Source organism: Chrysemys picta, chromosome 4 (assembly GCF_011386835.1).
Source record: "Chrysemys picta bellii isolate R12L10 chromosome 4, ASM1138683v2, whole genome shotgun sequence".
NCBI classification, from domain to species: domain Eukaryota; kingdom Metazoa; phylum Chordata; order Testudines; family Emydidae; genus Chrysemys; species Chrysemys picta.
In genome coordinates this window covers 71,077,256-71,094,387 of record NC_088794.1, presented here as the reverse complement: position 1 = coordinate 71,094,387, position 17,132 = coordinate 71,077,256, and the positions used below count along the sequence as shown (strand labels likewise).

The window sequence follows — 17,132 nt, the reverse complement described above, 5'->3', positions numbered from 1 at the left end:
GTTCAGAGACATTTAATTGTGTAACGTTCATTTGTGAACATTATATTTTGTAGGAAGGAAAATATGGGGTAACTGATGGTAATATTCTGTGACTTTCCCTTTTTGAGAATCGTAAGCAGATTTGGGAGGGATGTCACTAACAATATTCTCACGTTATGCCTCTATGCACGTGAGGCCTAAGTTGTGTTCTGTCACAGTGTAACAAAAATATTGGTGTAATGCTCTTCATTGCTGTCATTGTAAAACTAAGAGACTGATGTTTGCCATTCACAGACATGCTATTAGATGACCCTGGTGATGGCTGTGCCCGGAAGGAAGGAGGCAGGCATGTTAAAATAGTTGTTAACTTTCAGGATGAAATTAAATGGAAGGAGGTGAGTTGTGTTCTATATTAGGCCTCTATACCCTCTCCTCAGCTTTGAAATGTAAGTGGGTTGGGCGGGGCTTGATCCTGAACTCCTCTCTTTACTGCTTGGAAGCTGTTTTGCATTTATTTATTTTTTGCAAATATTTTAAAATTCTTTTAGCAGTTCTCCAGTTCTCATACTAATTTAGCATTCAAATCATTCTGTTGAGATAGGCAGTAAGAAGAGTGGCCTGCCTCACAGCAAAACTAATGGATCCAGTCTGAGGAGACCCAAAGTTTGTCATTCCAGCCCAAATTGTCTACATTTAAATCAGGGTCACATTTTGAAACTGTTCCAGGCTTAAACACCCCTATCCCCTGACCTCCAAACACACCTGGTTAATTCTAAACAGATTAAACAACAAACACGTTTCAAGTCTTGTGCATTGCAGTCCTCTTAATAAACGTGTAGTGCATGTGTAAATCTGCTAAATTGCATTTACAGAGCACCAATCAAACCAAATCATTGAGTAGCTGTTCCTTAATAAACACCTATTTGAGCAATCGTTTGTGTCACTCACACATGCATGTATTAAATAGGGTGACATAAGATAAATCAAATAATTGGAGATGCAACTGAGTCAACAGATCTGCTTTCCATTAAATGCCAAATGTACTTGAATAAATTCTGTGGGGAAATTAATTCACCAAGGATGCACCCATGTATAAGCAAATTAACTATAAAAATGATTTGTTTAATTCTATTTGACTAGACCTGTGTTCATGATCAGAAAAGTAATTAAATAAAAATGAAAGGTTTCAGAGTAGCAGCCGTGTTAGTCTGTATCCGCAAAAAGAAGAACAGGAGGACTTGTGGCACCTTAGAGACTAACAAATTTATTAGAGCATAAGCTTTCGTGGACTACAGCCCACTTCTTCGGATGCATATAGAATGGAACATATATGTATATGTATATATGTTCCATTCTATATGCATCCGAAGAAGTGGGCTGTAGTCCACGAAAGCTTATGCTCTAATAAATTTGTTAGTCTCTAAGGTGCCACAAGTCCTCCTGTTCTTCTTTTTAAATAAAAATGGTATCTTATTACACTGATGTATCTTGGAGTCGTATCTGTTATTTTTAATGACAACAACTATTTTTCCTTCTGTTAGCAGTGCAGATCCCATACAGTTGTTGCAAAACAAGTTGATTTCTGTTCTTTCTGTTCTCCCTTAGACAATCATGAACAAAATTGTCAGCTAAATTCTCATAGTATAATCTTTATTGCCAACAGATACAAAGAATCTAACTTGATTTTCAGATCCCTGGTGGAGTTTTCAGAAATGGGAAGGGGAAGACTTTTTTTACTTGTAAATTGAGCATATTAGATCTGGAAGTTATTGAGAAAATAAATATGGTACCACAAGCTCAGTTTCTGATTATAATGGCTATAATTTTCTTCTTCTTGCTAAGCTCTACTTCCTGATATTTAAAACTTCTGGTGGATTGAATTTTAAGTGCCTTTTATATTAATAACCATTATTTTAATTGTGCATTTAACATTGCAAAGATTATTCAGTAGAATAGGGAGGATTTTGGTATGGTTTTCAAAATTTACCTTATGTTGTTATAAAGTAGAGACCAACTGTGGTAGAGACAAACCAGGATTTTAAACAAATCATTTACTTTGGACAGTCTCACATCATTAGCTTTCTTTTCATTTTAATTAATATGTTTGTATGTATTAGGATTCCAGGCCCCGCCTCTTCCTCATTGGCTGCATTGGAGTCAGTGGCAAGACAAAATGGGATGTACTGGATGGGGTTGTTAGACGGTTATTTAAGGTAAACAGTGACAATTTACTGTGTATTTGAATCTTCCCACTCAGTAATAAATGTTTTCATAGTTAACAGTATATCTAACTACAATATCTTGTGGCCCTCCATGGAGACTTGGATTTGCATATTGGTCTGAATGCAAGCTTGGTGCCAGGGAGCACTGAATTCTAATCTTGGCTCAGACAGACATGCTGTGTGACTTTGGGCAATTCAATTAACCTCTTTCTACCTCAACTTCCTTGTTTGTAAAGTAGAGATAACAGTTACCATCCTACTTCAGAGGGATGCTGTGAGGACTAATTAGATAATGTTTGTATAGCACTTTGAAAATGCAAAGCACTACCTAAGTGTTGTGTGGTGGTGTTGTGACATAGAACCTTCAGGGCAAGTAGATTTTAGAAGTTTATTTTTTCACCCCAGGAATATATCATTCATGTGGATCCAGTGAGTCAGCTAGGATTGAATTCAGACAGTGTTTTGGGATACAACATTGGGGAAATCAAACGCACAAATAGTGCCGAGACTCCTGAACTGCTGCCCTGTGGCTATCTGGTTGGCGAAAACAACACCATCTCAGTTACTATCAAAGGTAATTATACTTGATCCATCCATTGTAGATCTCAGTAATTATATCTGATAACGCCCATGGTTTTAGGAAGCTCGGAGAATCGGAGAAGTTTTATTACATTTCTTTTTCCCTGTCTCTCACTTTAACCCACCTGTACCTTACTTCTTCAGTGACATTTGTTAATTTAAGCATTAGACTCTGAAGAGTTTTAGGACATTGGGCCTGTACCCAAATTCAGTATCACTGTATCTTCTTAGTCCTGTAATAGTAGTAATAACAATTGCACTTGCAGCAGATTTCATCCTGGATTCGGAATGCACCTTGGTCTAGACTCTGATACCCTTACTCCTATTGATTAGCACCTTTCTCCACCAGGGCCCATCGACTTCAGTAAAGGCCCCTCATTAGGTCACAGGTAGAACCAAGAAAAGGTCCTAGGATTCATGGTTTGAACTCTGCTGCGTCTGTTCTTTCCTTCCTTCTTTCTTTAATTGGCTGAGGGGGGGAGGGGGGGAATCTTCTATATTTCTTTTGGTGACTCATTCTGTCCCCTCCCTCTCTTCAGATCTGTGCCATAATCAACTTCCTTCCAGCTGAGGTGAACCGTATGGGAGTCCCTTTATTGGCTGACAGTGCTGCTCATTTAATCAACCAGAGGTGCTGTTAAGCAACAGAAAATGTTCTCTTCCTACCACATAAAGGACTGAACAGGCTTGCTGTCATGAAAAAGAGGGACCCAGGAATGGAATCAATTTCTCTTTCATGGCCCTACACAGCAGCAGTACCATTAAGTTACCACCACAGCCTCACCTGTGTAATTTAGTGCTGGTGTGCAAAGTATGCTTGAACATAGTACTGTTTGAAACAGTACTTTGTTAAAGTGCACCAGCAGAGTCTACATGGGCCAATGAATATGCAACACATTAGTGCACTTGAGAAATCACATGCCTGTGAAGCATATCATCCCACAGAATAGACAAGCCCTTAGTGTTAATATTAGCTGTAAAGTAGGAAAAACATAATCACAAAAGTACTGAAACATTTCATTTTATTCAGGTTTATCCAAGAACCAAGACATTCTTCTAAAAGCCCCACAGTACAATTTGAATGAAAATGTTGCTTGAAAACTTGTCATACTAAATAAGCTATATATTCAGCTTGTAATAGCTTTACTTGTTCTTTGTAGACTCATTTATGATATACTTACATTTTTATTTTAAAAATTCTATTTTAATCAATTTGTGGGAAGCCACTAATTCATTTATACCTTCCAGATATAGAGCTGTGCATACAAATGTTTGATCTTGTAAGTAATCAGTCAGGTGCTAACAATTCTCTCAGCCGTTGATGTGCTAACATTCCCTTCCTTCAGTTTATTTTTAAGCTTTGTGTGCTTGCCCTGAGCCAGTTCTGCCTAAAGTGACTGCTGACATTGCACAAATGCTCTTCTATGGAAATTGTTATGCCTGAAGCTGTGTCTATCATAATACACAGAAGGAGTTTAATTTCAAATGGTTTGGATGTTTGGTGAAGGCAGGGGGACTTGATGATAGATAGGTTTGTTTTGCAGAGCAAAAATAAATGGCTAAATTCTGGGTAAATGTATCTCTTTCTGTGACTGTACTTGACAATGAAATGGCCTGTGAATAGATTTGTCTACAATAGAACTGGAAGCCAGGCTATACCCAGCAGTTCTTGATAGACAAAATAAACTTTCACTGCTCCATGGTGGAGGAAATCTAAAGAATGATGATGGCTCATGGGCATATAGTTTATCCAGAAATTATATCTATGACCATTTGTCCAGGGCAGGACTTAGGAAGCGTAGGCTGTGTTGGCTAGTCTGGGAGCTAGAGAGCCAGGAGAGGTCCCAGTAAAGACACTTTGCATTCAATATAACTAACTGATTCATGACTCTTCTCTACCATGAGAAATGCTATAGTGTAGAAAGGAGTCTTCATCTGGGGTAGGGAAGGTTCTGCTTATGATTGGTGTGGGTGGAGTCTGCAACTTCTGAGTGAAGCTTTTGGGTTGTTTCCTGGTATAACTGGCCACAGGGTCACACACAATCAGATTTTCTATTTTAAATCAGTGCTTTCTTTTACCCTTTAGCTCTAATTTAGTCTAAACTTGGCAGTGGAAATGCATACATTTTTCTCAATGGGAACTGATATTTTTGCTACTCAGAGAAAAGTTTAAAAACCCTTTTTAAAAAAAACCCCAAAACTTTTAGCAACTTTAGCAAGTTATGGATCCCCTGAATGATGATGATTTTCTAAATGCAGGTATCTGTGAGAACAGTTTGGACTGTCTGGTGTTTGAGTCACTGATTCCAAAGCCTATACTTCAGCGATATGTCTCTCTCTTAATGGAACATAGACGGATTATCTTGTCTGGGCCAAGTGGCACTGGTAAAACGTACCTAGCAAATCGTCTTTCTGAGTTTATGGTACTTAGAGAAGGCAGAGAGCTGGCTGATGGAGTTATTGCAACCTTCAATGTGGATCATAAGTCCAGTAAGGTGAGAAAATGGAAGGTATCTTTATAGAAACACTGCTACTATGTGCCAGAAATGAGGAATTCAGCTGTTAAATTTTAAGTAAATATCAGTAAGCTACTGTGATGTAAAACCTTTGAGAGAGCTATTGGGTGCTTTGAAGAAAAAAAAAGGTAACAGTATAATGCACCTCTACGTTGTATTAACATAAAAGCTAGAGTGGCTATGTGCCTACAAATAATAGCAGCAGTATTTTTCTGTGTATATCTCTGGTAAGGTTTGTAGGTAAGAAAACAATGCTGTCCTGCCAAGCTATGTATGTGATGGCCTCAGGTGGAATAGAGAGTTCTTTGGAGCAAAGTGCTGGAAAGTGTGGTCACTAGCAACTGATATAATTTGGGCCATCCTGTTTAATGCACACTTTAGAGAAGATGAGAGCAATCTCACCCAAATGTTCAGCGGTGGCACTGAACTCATCCTTCTTTCATGGCATTGTCCAAGCCATCTAACTTCTGCCTCCGCAAATGAGCATCATGGCCGGGCTCATTCTCTGTGCTGTAGTTAGTAACACAATGGCAAGAATGTGATCAAACATGGCAAGCATGGGCAGCTGAGGTGCACTGCTCCTTCTGTAACTTTCTCACCTGCTTACCCAGTATACGGAGATATGAGTAAGTGCTTAAAACATCTCAGCGCTCTGTGTAGTGTTGCCAGAACAGTGTAGCGCAAGCTGCTTTAGCAAAAAGGCAGACGGCCCCTGGGAATCCCCAAATAGGCTTCCCAAACAGAACTCCTGGTACATCTTTGAGTCTGTAACACCCGAAAGTATTCGGATTAAAACAAAAATTAAAAGTAGAAGTCATATGATTATTCCACTTGGAACAATCTGACCTCTTGTGACTAAAGCAAAGCAGGCTATGTTATATTCTTTATCAGGAGCATTTCTAGAACTGAATCCAACAGTCAAATAGCAAATCGTTTTTCTCTGTTAACTGGGTTTCCAAGGAATAAGATGAAAACCAGCTTTCTCTTCTACATATACTTTGCAGGAACTGCGTCAATACTTGTCCAACCTTGCTGACCAATGTAATAGCGAAAATAATGCTGTGGATATGCCTCTTGTCATCATTCTGGACAATTTGCATCATGTTAGCTCCCTAGGAGAGATCTTCAATGGGCTTCTGAACTGCAAGTACCATAAATGGTAATGGGATATTAGACCCACACTTCAAACCCTAAAACAGATCCTTCCACATAGCCAGACTTATACCCCGGTCAATAAAATACATTCTAGACAACATGTATCAGATTATTTTTGATACTATGATCTGAGACAGCTAGAACTGATTCTGTCAGCAGAGTTTAGTTGCATAGAACTGTTAAAAAAATTATATATGTGTGTGTATCTATGTAATAAAAATGTAGTAAAGTATTTGGGTAAATTGTATTCGTCACACACAATAACCCTTGAATATTAAGAACCCAGTTTCAGTGACGGCCTCTATTTTGAGGTGTTAGTTTTGCACCCACAATTCATTGCAGGCACAAAAATGTGAGTGTAATTATTTATACCTGCAGATAAACTGCACTGGCAGACTAGGGGCTGGAGTAAACCTAGCTGAATATTAAGGTTGCAAAGGTCTTAATTTGAAAGTTACTTATTAAATGTGTTTGAATTATTGCCTAGAAATGAGTTTACAAATACTGATTTATTCAATGTTTTCTCATAGTCCTTACATTATTGGCACAATGAACCAGGCCACATCCTCAACACCTAACCTTCAACTACACCACAATTTCAGGTACTGTATGTAAATTGCCAAATTACCTGATGGTTATGGTTCTACTGCTTAGCTGAGAATATAAAGAGAATATCAGCTAGATAGGATGAACAAAACCCACTGAGGACCTAACCTGTCATTTTACTACTCTCTAGAATAACAGGTAAATCTCTGACACTTCTCTTCTTCTGCTTTAGATGGGTGCTATGTGCTAACCACACTGAGCCAGTCAAGGGCTTTCTTGGTCGTTTCCTGAGACGAAAACTAATTGAAACAGAAATCAGTGGTAGGATGAGAAATGCAGAACTGGTTAAAATCATTGACTGGATTCCCAAGGTCTGGCAGCATCTCAACAAGTTCTTGGAGGCTCACAGTTCCTCTGATGTTACTATTGGTGAGAACTGAGAATTCGCATTCTAGCACCAAAGCATTCTCTGACATTACTGAGAGGATATATTCCAGTTCCTCATACTCCACTGGAATTAAATAGCCATTGCGGGGAAATGATTTATAAAAGCCACATTTTTAGACTGACCATGCTATCAAGCAAAACTGTACCAAGGGTTCATAATAAATAGATTGTAGACATAAAGGAGTTTTTAAAATTCTGTTTGTGAACTCTGTAATTGGTTCCTTCTTGAATGCAATACAGTATCGAGGTAATTCAGGAACTTTCAAATTATCTCAAAAAGAGCAGGTGCTGACATTTGTACATTTCTTCTCACCACTTAAGTTACAGTCTCCAAAGAACTTAGAGTTGGTGTTTGATATTGCTTTTGAATTAACTGCTGCAAACCATGTTAATGATGAGACTTTAATTTCCCCTTCCAGGTCCACGACTCTTTCTCTCTTGTCCAATAGACGTGGATGGTTCTAGGGTCTGGTTTACTGACTTGTGGAACTACTCTATTATCCCATATCTTTTGGAGGCAGTCAGAGAAGGACTACAGGTGAGGAAGTCAAATGTGAACCCTGAATAGGGTTTCTGTCTAAATAGCAAGGAGATACTGGATGCAATAGAACCACATTAATACTTTCCTCTAGAAGCTACCTGAGATTTAGGGTAAAATTTTCAAAAATGATTTAGGCATTAGGAGCCTAAATCCCTTTTGAGTTTCAACGAGAATTAGGCTTCTGAGTGCCCTAAACCATTTTTAAAAATGGAATTTAGGCTTTTAAGTTTTTTAAGCTCTTTTGAAAATGTTACCCCACATCAAAAATGCCATACTTGAAAGCATCCATTTACAGTATTATCCCTAATTTTCCTTCTTAAAACTAAATGTGAATTTGCGGTATGTTTACAATGGCCAATGAACTCACAACCTTTAGCTATCTGTCAGCAGAGAAACTAAGCAGCATGGGGAGAGATTTATTGAACGAGTGTTAGGATCGTTCTCACAGGCACTTTGTCTATTTTTTTCTCAGTCCAGGTGATGAAATATTGATTGAATTTCTTTGCAGTGCCTCCGGGGTCTGTAAATAAACCTTCATTAATTCAAATTTTAGCAGAGTTATTGAACTGCCTGCACTTAGCATTTGATTAAAAATTCAGGTTCTCCAACAGTTTTAGAAAGCTGGGATAGTACTGGCACTTTTACCTTTTATGGGAGCCAGCATATCTTTGGCTAGAGCAGGGGGTTTGGAGTCAGGAGTCAGGAATTAATGGAAACATTTGTCTTTTTCAATACCCAGGAGCCTTATGTAGAGTTTACAAATCACTCCACCACTTAGCAGCTTAGCAGCTGTGATGAATGCTCCATACGTTGGGGAAACAGATTTAAATAGTAGACCCAGTTTACCACAACTTACATTGAAACCTAACTAAATGATTATGAAGAATATTTTCTTTTTGAGAAGGGAAAGATGGATTTAAGACTGTCTGGCCCCACCTACTGGACAACTGTGCCAACTCATTTGATCACTTGGGCATAATTTCAGAATGGAATAAATGCTAACATTTAAAGCAGTTAATCATTGCATAATTTCTTAATCTGCACTTTGTTGCCATATATATAAAAATCTATATTTATATACACCACCATTGCACATAAACTTTAAACTCCTTGGTGGCTCCAGTGGAATAAGCCACTTGGCTCATATAATTTGATGGGATCAGAATCTTCCAAGAAGGAATTAGTCTGTTTGCTATATATGTATCTTTGTAACAAAGTCTCCTCTTATATGACGTTGCCGTGGAGTTTTTCTTTCTGTATGTATTCAGGGCACCATTCTGCCACCCTTACTCAGACTGAGTAGTGCCTTACTTCATTTTTGTGATGTGTCTTCAGTCTGCAGGATCAGTAACAGAACTGGACCTTTGGCTATTAATCTTCCTGATCTAATTCACTATCACAAACATGAGCAAAAATTTGAGAAAACATTTCTCAGATGATGATGTTCCCTTTAAGTACATTAATCTCAGTAGCACATTTGTTTCATTGGAAGATCATTTTAATCGTGCTGTTTCTTCCGCATAGCTAATAGCATTCAAACACTATTGTCTTGGTGCATATTTGGTGCTGACACTCCCCATCACCATCCAGGAGAACTAGATTTGATTCTCTAACGAGGCCACTGGTTGGGACCATTCTTTTTGGATTGTTCTGGAGACAGCATGCTGGATTAGGAGGGGAGTAGTTGTCTATTGCTCCCAGTGCCATCGACAGTAATAGCCAATATAAGAAATAGCACTGATAGGCTTCAGAGTTTGCCCTGACGAGCCCTGCTTGGCCAATAAGGATAGCAGCCTCAATGATAGATGAGTGGAAGTTGGAGGAAACTGAGCTGTTCTTGAGCTCTGAAAGAGTTGGCAAATCCCTTTATCCCCACCACTTCTGCTAAAGGAAAAGTACTTCCTCTTTATAGGAGCTGTTTAGTCACTGAACAGCTTTCGTGACCGTTATGAAGTGGCTGTCTCATTCAGATATTTTTAAATCTTTAGTTTCCAAAATTGTCAGAGTCTGTTTGTCCAGAAATGAATGGAAAATCTGTGGTCTTGATTTTTCTCCTCACTTATCCCAGTATAAATTGGGAGTAACTGCACTGAAGGTAGTGTGTGGAACTGGTGTATTAATCTCTCTGTCTCTTTCCTCATTTATTCCTCTCCAGTTCCACCTATTAGTGCTTAATATATGGGGTTGTCAATCATTGCTACTTTTCAGACTATGATATGAAAATCAACAAATTAATCTCAAAATGATATTTTATTTTATTTATGTCTTGGTTGGTTGTGAGGAAGTCTGTTCAAGACTGTAATTATTTTCTGTAAAAATGCATCTAAAAACTCAGTGTTGGGTGGGGATAGATTCTGAGAGACAGAATGCTGACTGAGGGTGAGGAGCCAGGACTTCAGGAATTTGGCTTCAATTGAGCTTTCTAAGAGCGTAAGGGAGGATGGGTTCATGGCTAAATATCCTTTTTGTGGCTGGCTTTTGCATTCTGTATTGTAAACATTCTTGGGTTGAGGCTTTGTTCAGATGTCTGGAGAATAATCTAAAATGAGAACATTGGGATTAATCTGAGAGAATCTCACAGCTCAGTTGCTTTTCAGCTTTCTAACATACCAACATCAACCATTTCCGTGTGTCGAAACACATTTGCCTTCATCATAAAAAGTGTTCTTAATGTCAATAAAGGGATTTGGGGTGAGGGTTAGCACTGAGTTATACCCCGTGGATTAAAGGCATTCAGATGTTCTCATAATACAACCATGACCTCCTACTGTGTCTTATTGCTTCACTCATCACTGTACACCGTAAAGGGGAGTCTGAATCCTTTGAGCTCAAGTAACAAAGAGCAGCTACTGAAATCCAGTTCCTGAAGGGCAGTCACCCTATAGCAGAAGTGAAAACTTGAAGATCTCTTTTCATTTGGCGTCTGCTTTGGCAACCCATGTGGCTCAATAGTGAGTTTTCATCTAATGAAAACTAAGTGATCTGAATAGATCAAAGAGCGTTTATTTAAAAATAAAACAAATGATCTAGCTCAGCAGCACTGGCTGTGTTTTCCTGACCATTAAGTTCAAATCAAAACACCTTTCTGGAGGTGTGTGTGTTTCGAGGCTGATCATACGGAGCCAGATTCTGCTGGCACTCTCACTAGTGTGAGCACAGAGAAAGTCCAAAAGTCCAATGACTTCAAAAAGTATTTCCTTGGCATTCATCCCCATAGTTTCTGATTAAAAGCATCGAGCAGCTACACTTATATGTTCTAGCAACCTACTGCAACTTCTTGGTGACTTTGAAAGCAAATATTTGGTATTCCACTGCAGACAGGATGTGTACACTAGTGACTTGTATTTTGTTTATTTAGTCCAAAAGAAATAGGAACAGAGAGGTGGTGCACTCAACTTCTGAAGCAATGTTGTTTGTTCTCAGGTTCTCTTTCTCCCCAGTTGGTGGCAGATTAAGAGGGTTTGTGGTCTCAAAGGAAATGCTCAGCCTCCTCTGAGTCAGTTACCATTACATAGCTAGAACTTCACAGTCAGAGTAATAAGGATGAAAGTCACACCCTGTTTGACCAGCCTTGAAGTGGGCAGTAGCCCACGAAAGCTTATGCTCTAATAAATTTGTTAGTCTCTAAAGTGCCACAAGTACTCCTGTTCTTTTTGCGGATACAGACTAACACGGCTGCTACTCTGAAACCTTTCATTCAGAGTGTTTTCCACACTGGGAGAACCGTGACACAAGAGTTCACTTTGATGAGACAAGCATGGACTAAAGTAGTAGTTCCCATTATATTACAGACCTATGTTAAGAGATGCATTTGCTCTTGTTTTCTAGTTGTATGGAAGGAGAGCTCCCTGGGAGGATCCAGCCAAATGGGTAATGGACACGTATCCCTGGGCAGCCACTCCACAGCACCACGAGTGGCCTCCGTTGCTGCAACTGCGGCCTGAAGATGTTGGATTTGATGGGTACTCAATGCCACGGGAAGGTTCAACTAGCAAACAAGTTCCCCCGAGTGACGCTGAAGGAGATCCTTTGGTGAGTTCTCTCATCGAAAGCTCCAGAGCTAATTAGGATATACTGTACTTTCTAGGGGGAAAAACAAATAGGAATGAAAGAGTAAGTGACAAGCTAAGAGTGTTAAATGTTTTAGAATTACAAGGAAATATTTCTTGCCACAGAGTACAGTCAGCCTGTGGAATGCACTGCCACAGGAGACCAGTGTGTCAGGTGTAATTCTGCCAGATACAATGAAGGAGAATACTCAGTTCTCCTAGTTGTCAGAGTGTAGCTAAAATGACTATAAGAATATGAAGGAAACTTCGTCCACCTCGTGTAAAGCTTTGCACAATAAACTAGATGCCTTTTGCGTATTTCTGGTGTTTGTGTGTGTATATATAAAGTATGCAAATACATGATTTAATAGAACACATTAGTATAATGTCGTGAAAATTCTTGACCTAACCTGCCCGGCCAATATCACAGGATAGCTGTGTCACTATGATATTGAGCGATTTTTCTGGTTCAGGCTTACATAATTGGTGTCTAATTTATTAATCAGCAAGTAGCATGCAAGTGTATGGAAACCAAGATTTTAAACATTGTACACAATATATACAATAGTTTAAGCTTTGGATTTGCTTGCTAATGCACATTTGAATATGAGCCTGATGGTAACACTAGTTCATGCAGCTTTCTTCCTGGTGAAAACAGTTATTGCAATAATTGCTTGTTACTCTTAAACTATTGTTCGGAATCATGTACATCTCCAAAATAAGTTGGGTATATTGAAGAATCACCTTACATTTCCACTATGTTATGCACACATTCACAGAGATGTTATTATCTGTTGTGTAATTTAATAGATCTCTTTTTCTGACCTGTTTCTAGAAATACAGAATTCTAGTTAATATATATTAACACTGGTTAGTGCAAGTGGCTGGGAATAAGGAGCTGTGGAATCTTTATAGCTCTTCCACTGACTCTGTGTGTGACCTAGAGCAAGTCATTTAACCGCTCTGCATTTCAGTTTCAGTCTCTCATAGGAGGGGTGTAATAACAACTGCCTATCTCACGGAGTGCTGTGAGAATTGCTTTACATTTGGTATCCAGTTTGAGAGTCTCAGAAAGAAATATCCCAATTTTCCCCTCTCTCTTGCACTGGTTTCACATGAGTGATGTGAGTGCAAATATGACTGTTATATAGTATTAAGATTCTTTCGTCTCAGCAGACGAATAACCCTTAACCCTTTTCCGCGCTTTCTTAGATGAACATGCTAATGAGACTGCAAGAGGCAGCCAACTATTCGAGCCCCCAGAGTTATGACAGCGACTCCAACAGCAACAGCCATCATGATGACATCCTTGACTCATCCTTGGAGTCGACGTTGTGATCTTCAGCAGACAGAAAACAGGCGGTTTCCCACTGTCCCTCTCCTACTTTACAAGAATCTTTATCACAAACTAATGAAGATAACTTGTTACTGGACTGGGCAGATGTCTCAGTATTAGAGCTGCAAGAACAAGACACTTTATTTGAGTCAGTCTTGAATGTGGGTGCAGGTAACCCAAACAACTTTTGTACTGTTTTTCTTTTTACAATTATAAGAACTGCACTATGTCTTTGTTTTGTTCTGTTTAGTTACTGTAAGCCCTCATGCCTAAGATACTGAAGACATTTAAAAAAAACAAAACACTTCACAGCTATGAAACAAACAGCATTGTGCCATGTACTGTCCAGAAGGAGAGGGGAGGGATGTTTATTGCCTATGTTGCTTCTGACCAAACACATTTGGGTGAGGGCTGGATTTCTACGAATCAGTTTTGCAGACTAACCTCAGCTGCGGATAGTTCTGGTGCTATAATATGTCGCTTGCCTTGATAATAATGGTCCATAAAAGGCAAAGCTGCAAGACAGGGAAATTTAAAATAAATATTAAAATAAAAAAAAGCTGCTCTCCTTGCCAGTCTGAGACCTTGGCTTGCTTTCCTCTATTTCACCATGTGTTTATAGAGATTTACAGATATATAAATAGAAATATATGTACAGTCTAAACAAATCAGGTTTTTTTTCAAACACTGTGTAACCAACCATCCTACAGAATTTTAAAGACCAAGTACCCCTTTGATATTCAGGGCTTGATTCTCCTCTTACTTACACCAGTAAAACTCCATTGACTGTAGTAGAGCTACTCCTGATTTACACTGGTGTAAGTGAGCAAAATTCACTCCTCTGCAAAGGGCCTATGCCCCATTTAAATGCCATAGCTTAAGTGGAACTTCATAGGTGCATTGGTTCTCTGTTCGCCCTATGGATAGGGGGTGAATTTCACCCAATTAGGGTATAGTCAGGCCTTCAGTTTTTACCATTTGTATTAGAATTTTATAGCTGTTTTCTAAGACTTTTTTTGTCAGGGATTTCTCTCTCTGACCATTACAACTGCAAAAGGGGTTCATTAAAGCTCAGCTCTGTAGGCAGGCCACTGCTACTCTGGTAACATCATTTAGTCTTGTTTGGTTTTTAAATAGCAGAAAGTAGTATTTTGGCGGTTCATCGAAGCTGTCTTATCCAGGTCTTAAAAAGGGGGGTACTATCTCTTTAAAGTTTAAAAGTTGCTCATGGGTTATGGCTGAGCTGTGAACCTGATTCTCTGTTTCTCCTCCTCCTCTCCACACGCACACAATACAGTTTCAGTATTAAGGCTTGTACTTCTGTTGGGGAGCAAGAACACCTCACAAAGAATTGCACTTTCCTTTCCTTGGGAGCAAATACTTTCAATAAAGCCACCACACATCAGCTGTCTCAGGCTGAACTCAGCAAGAGCCGCAGTCCTCAACATTGATCTGTACAAGCCTTTCCAGCTATATTTCGGTGCTGAATTTTAAAGCGATGCCTTACTTATTTTGTACTAATTGTATTAATTACATTAGTGCTGTATATTATGGGGTTTTATGTAAGTAAACAAACAGGGCTAAACAAGTCATCTCTTGGAATATAATAACAAATTGCTGTGAATATTGTTTGTGTGAAATATTAGATTTTGTTTAAATGTGACGGTAACAAAAGGAGGGAAATGAGATAACCTTTCAGGTTCATATCAATCTGCAGCTAATAGATCATTGGATAACTGTTTATTCAATGCAAGAAAAAAAAAGCTTTTCTATGATGAAAAATGCTATCGCTGCTAAACTACAAAAAGCGATAGCTGTTTTTTCAGTGTACAGGTAGAAAACTTATTACAGACACTTTTTTTTAAGAGCTTGTTAATCCTTCTGGGTTTAAAATAATGTAACAGACACAAGTCCATGCTTCTGTGACTCAGTTTGAATGGATAATTTTATTATCCCTTATGACTTTCTACTATCTGTGATTTGACTGTAGTTACTTTTTTGTCTTTATCCAATGAGAGCTGGTCATGAATCGGCTCCCATTACAGCTTTCAAGTCTTGATGATCTTTTTAAAAAAAGAAATTGTAAAAGAATAAGTAAAATATTTTAATGATGGGGAGGGGAAAATCCCCTGAGCTGGTGTCACTGCTTTAACCTTGCTGAACTCTAATTTAGATTATATCATTTAAATGGAAGGCAAAGTGTTACTCAATCAACCTTATTAAACCAGATCTTCTTACTGTAAAATGGGCTACACTCCTATGGAATCATATGCAGCGCGTGCTGATGAGTTAGAGTGATTCATTTCTCAGCAATCTGACAATTCTGCTTCCTAGCACTGACTTTACCTGCTACTACGGTGAATCTGGGTAGAAACTGAATACCTGAACCTGAGACTGAATCCATGCAAGTAGATCCTTGTGCCTGGGTGGATCTGTTTGCAGGATAGAGCCTAATCTAACTTAACATCACAGCATTTCTCAGCAAACTTTTAACTGAACCCTACAAATACATTTGAAATTGTCAGATAATTGTTTGTTTTTAATCCTGTGTTCAGATGCAGGAAAGGGGTTCTATCTATCTGCTCCTCTCTGATTGACAAAAATTTGGGGTACTGTAAAAGAGGCGACTTTGAGTAGGTTAGTCATTTTAATCTTCACAAAACTCAGTGTCCTTTCTGAAACTTCGGGAAGCAGGGTTATCTGTTATGCACATTTCTTATCTTCATCCTGATTTCAGTATAGCTTAGTAAACTTTGTTTTTAATGAATTTGTTCTCATTTTAAGGCTTTGTCCAAAATGCTTCCAATTTTTTTGCCTTTTTTCTACAAAGTTGGCTTGTTTTTTTAAAAAACAAAAAAAACAAACAAGATTCTATGCAACATTTATGTTGAGTTATAAATTGGAAGCTTAAACCATTTCTTTTCCTTCAGAACTGCCAAGAATTGTACAGGCCATAACTGAAACATGGAGACAGTTTTAGTTGAGGGTGGGTTTGGCTAGCTTTTTTTTTTGTACATTTTGGAAGAAAAAACTATTTCATTGTTGATGCTTAACTTCGATATTATGTGTATTGAATCTTGTCTAAACGTGGCAATTCTTTCAAGAAAAACAAAAAACAAAAAAAAAAGTCTTTGTGGATATTAAATGGAAGGTTACTGTTTTGATCTAGTTGTTTCCAGTGGAACAGTTTATGAAATATGTTCTATAAGATGTACATTTTTTCACTGTAACATAGAAATGTAAATATTTGATTAAAAGTGCTGCATTTTGATGAATTTTTTCTAGCCATTTTTAAAGAGAAAACTAGGAATTGAGTATTTTGTGTACGGTATGATGTTTGCCATCTGTTCCCCTCCCTATTTAATTTTCAGTTGTCATTTAGGATTGGAATTTGCAAATGGTCTGTTTGAGATCATGGCCTCCGCCCCCAGTGTCATGGAAAATAAAGCTGATGATTGTACCAGTCTTAAATTATTCATGATTCAATAAAATGATACTTATTTATTCAGATTTGTGGTTTTGCTGCAATTTTGTGCCATGTTGATCAAGTGTATCTGTTTAGTATACTGGTGTTTGCGCTTTTTAGTTCTTTAAAATACATTTATTTTTAGTGCTTGTGAAAGAATGCTGGCTTGACAGCCGTCTAAACTGAAGACCCTGTGTCCACAGAACAAGGCAGTGGAAATAAAGTTTTTAGTCCATTTCTCAGAGTATAGTAACATGACAAGTTTCATAAGGGCTTGTCTACATGGGGAAATTTGC

At 38.3% G+C, this 17,132-nt stretch overlaps 1 protein-coding gene across 21 annotated transcripts in view; it reads left to right on the top strand.

The window, feature by feature from the left end:
* Nucleotides 1-16,880, top strand: part of NAV2 (neuron navigator 2) — a 664,394-nt gene extending 647,514 nt beyond the window's left edge. For 20 of the 21 annotated variants that reach the window (XM_065592583.1, XM_065592584.1, XM_065592590.1 and 17 more), the window contains 10 exons: nucleotides 274-374; nucleotides 2,097-2,192; nucleotides 2,607-2,775; nucleotides 5,040-5,275; nucleotides 6,301-6,455; nucleotides 6,982-7,053; nucleotides 7,230-7,426; nucleotides 7,864-7,982; nucleotides 11,814-12,017; nucleotides 13,247-16,880. In XM_065592583.1, coding sequence (XP_065448655.1) covers nucleotides 274-374; nucleotides 2,097-2,192; nucleotides 2,607-2,775; nucleotides 5,040-5,275; nucleotides 6,301-6,455; nucleotides 6,982-7,053; nucleotides 7,230-7,426; nucleotides 7,864-7,982; nucleotides 11,814-12,017; nucleotides 13,247-13,372 — 1,475 coding nt within the window. In that variant the 3' untranslated portion in view covers nucleotides 13,373-16,880. Of the gene's footprint in view, nucleotides 1-273; nucleotides 375-2,096; nucleotides 2,193-2,606; nucleotides 2,776-3,319; nucleotides 3,412-5,039; nucleotides 5,276-6,300; nucleotides 6,456-6,981; nucleotides 7,054-7,229; nucleotides 7,427-7,863; nucleotides 7,983-11,813; nucleotides 12,018-13,246 lie in introns of all 21 variants that reach the window. The other variant, XR_010600575.1, reaches the window with a different exon arrangement.
* The last annotated feature ends 252 nt before the right edge of the window (nucleotides 16,881-17,132 follow it).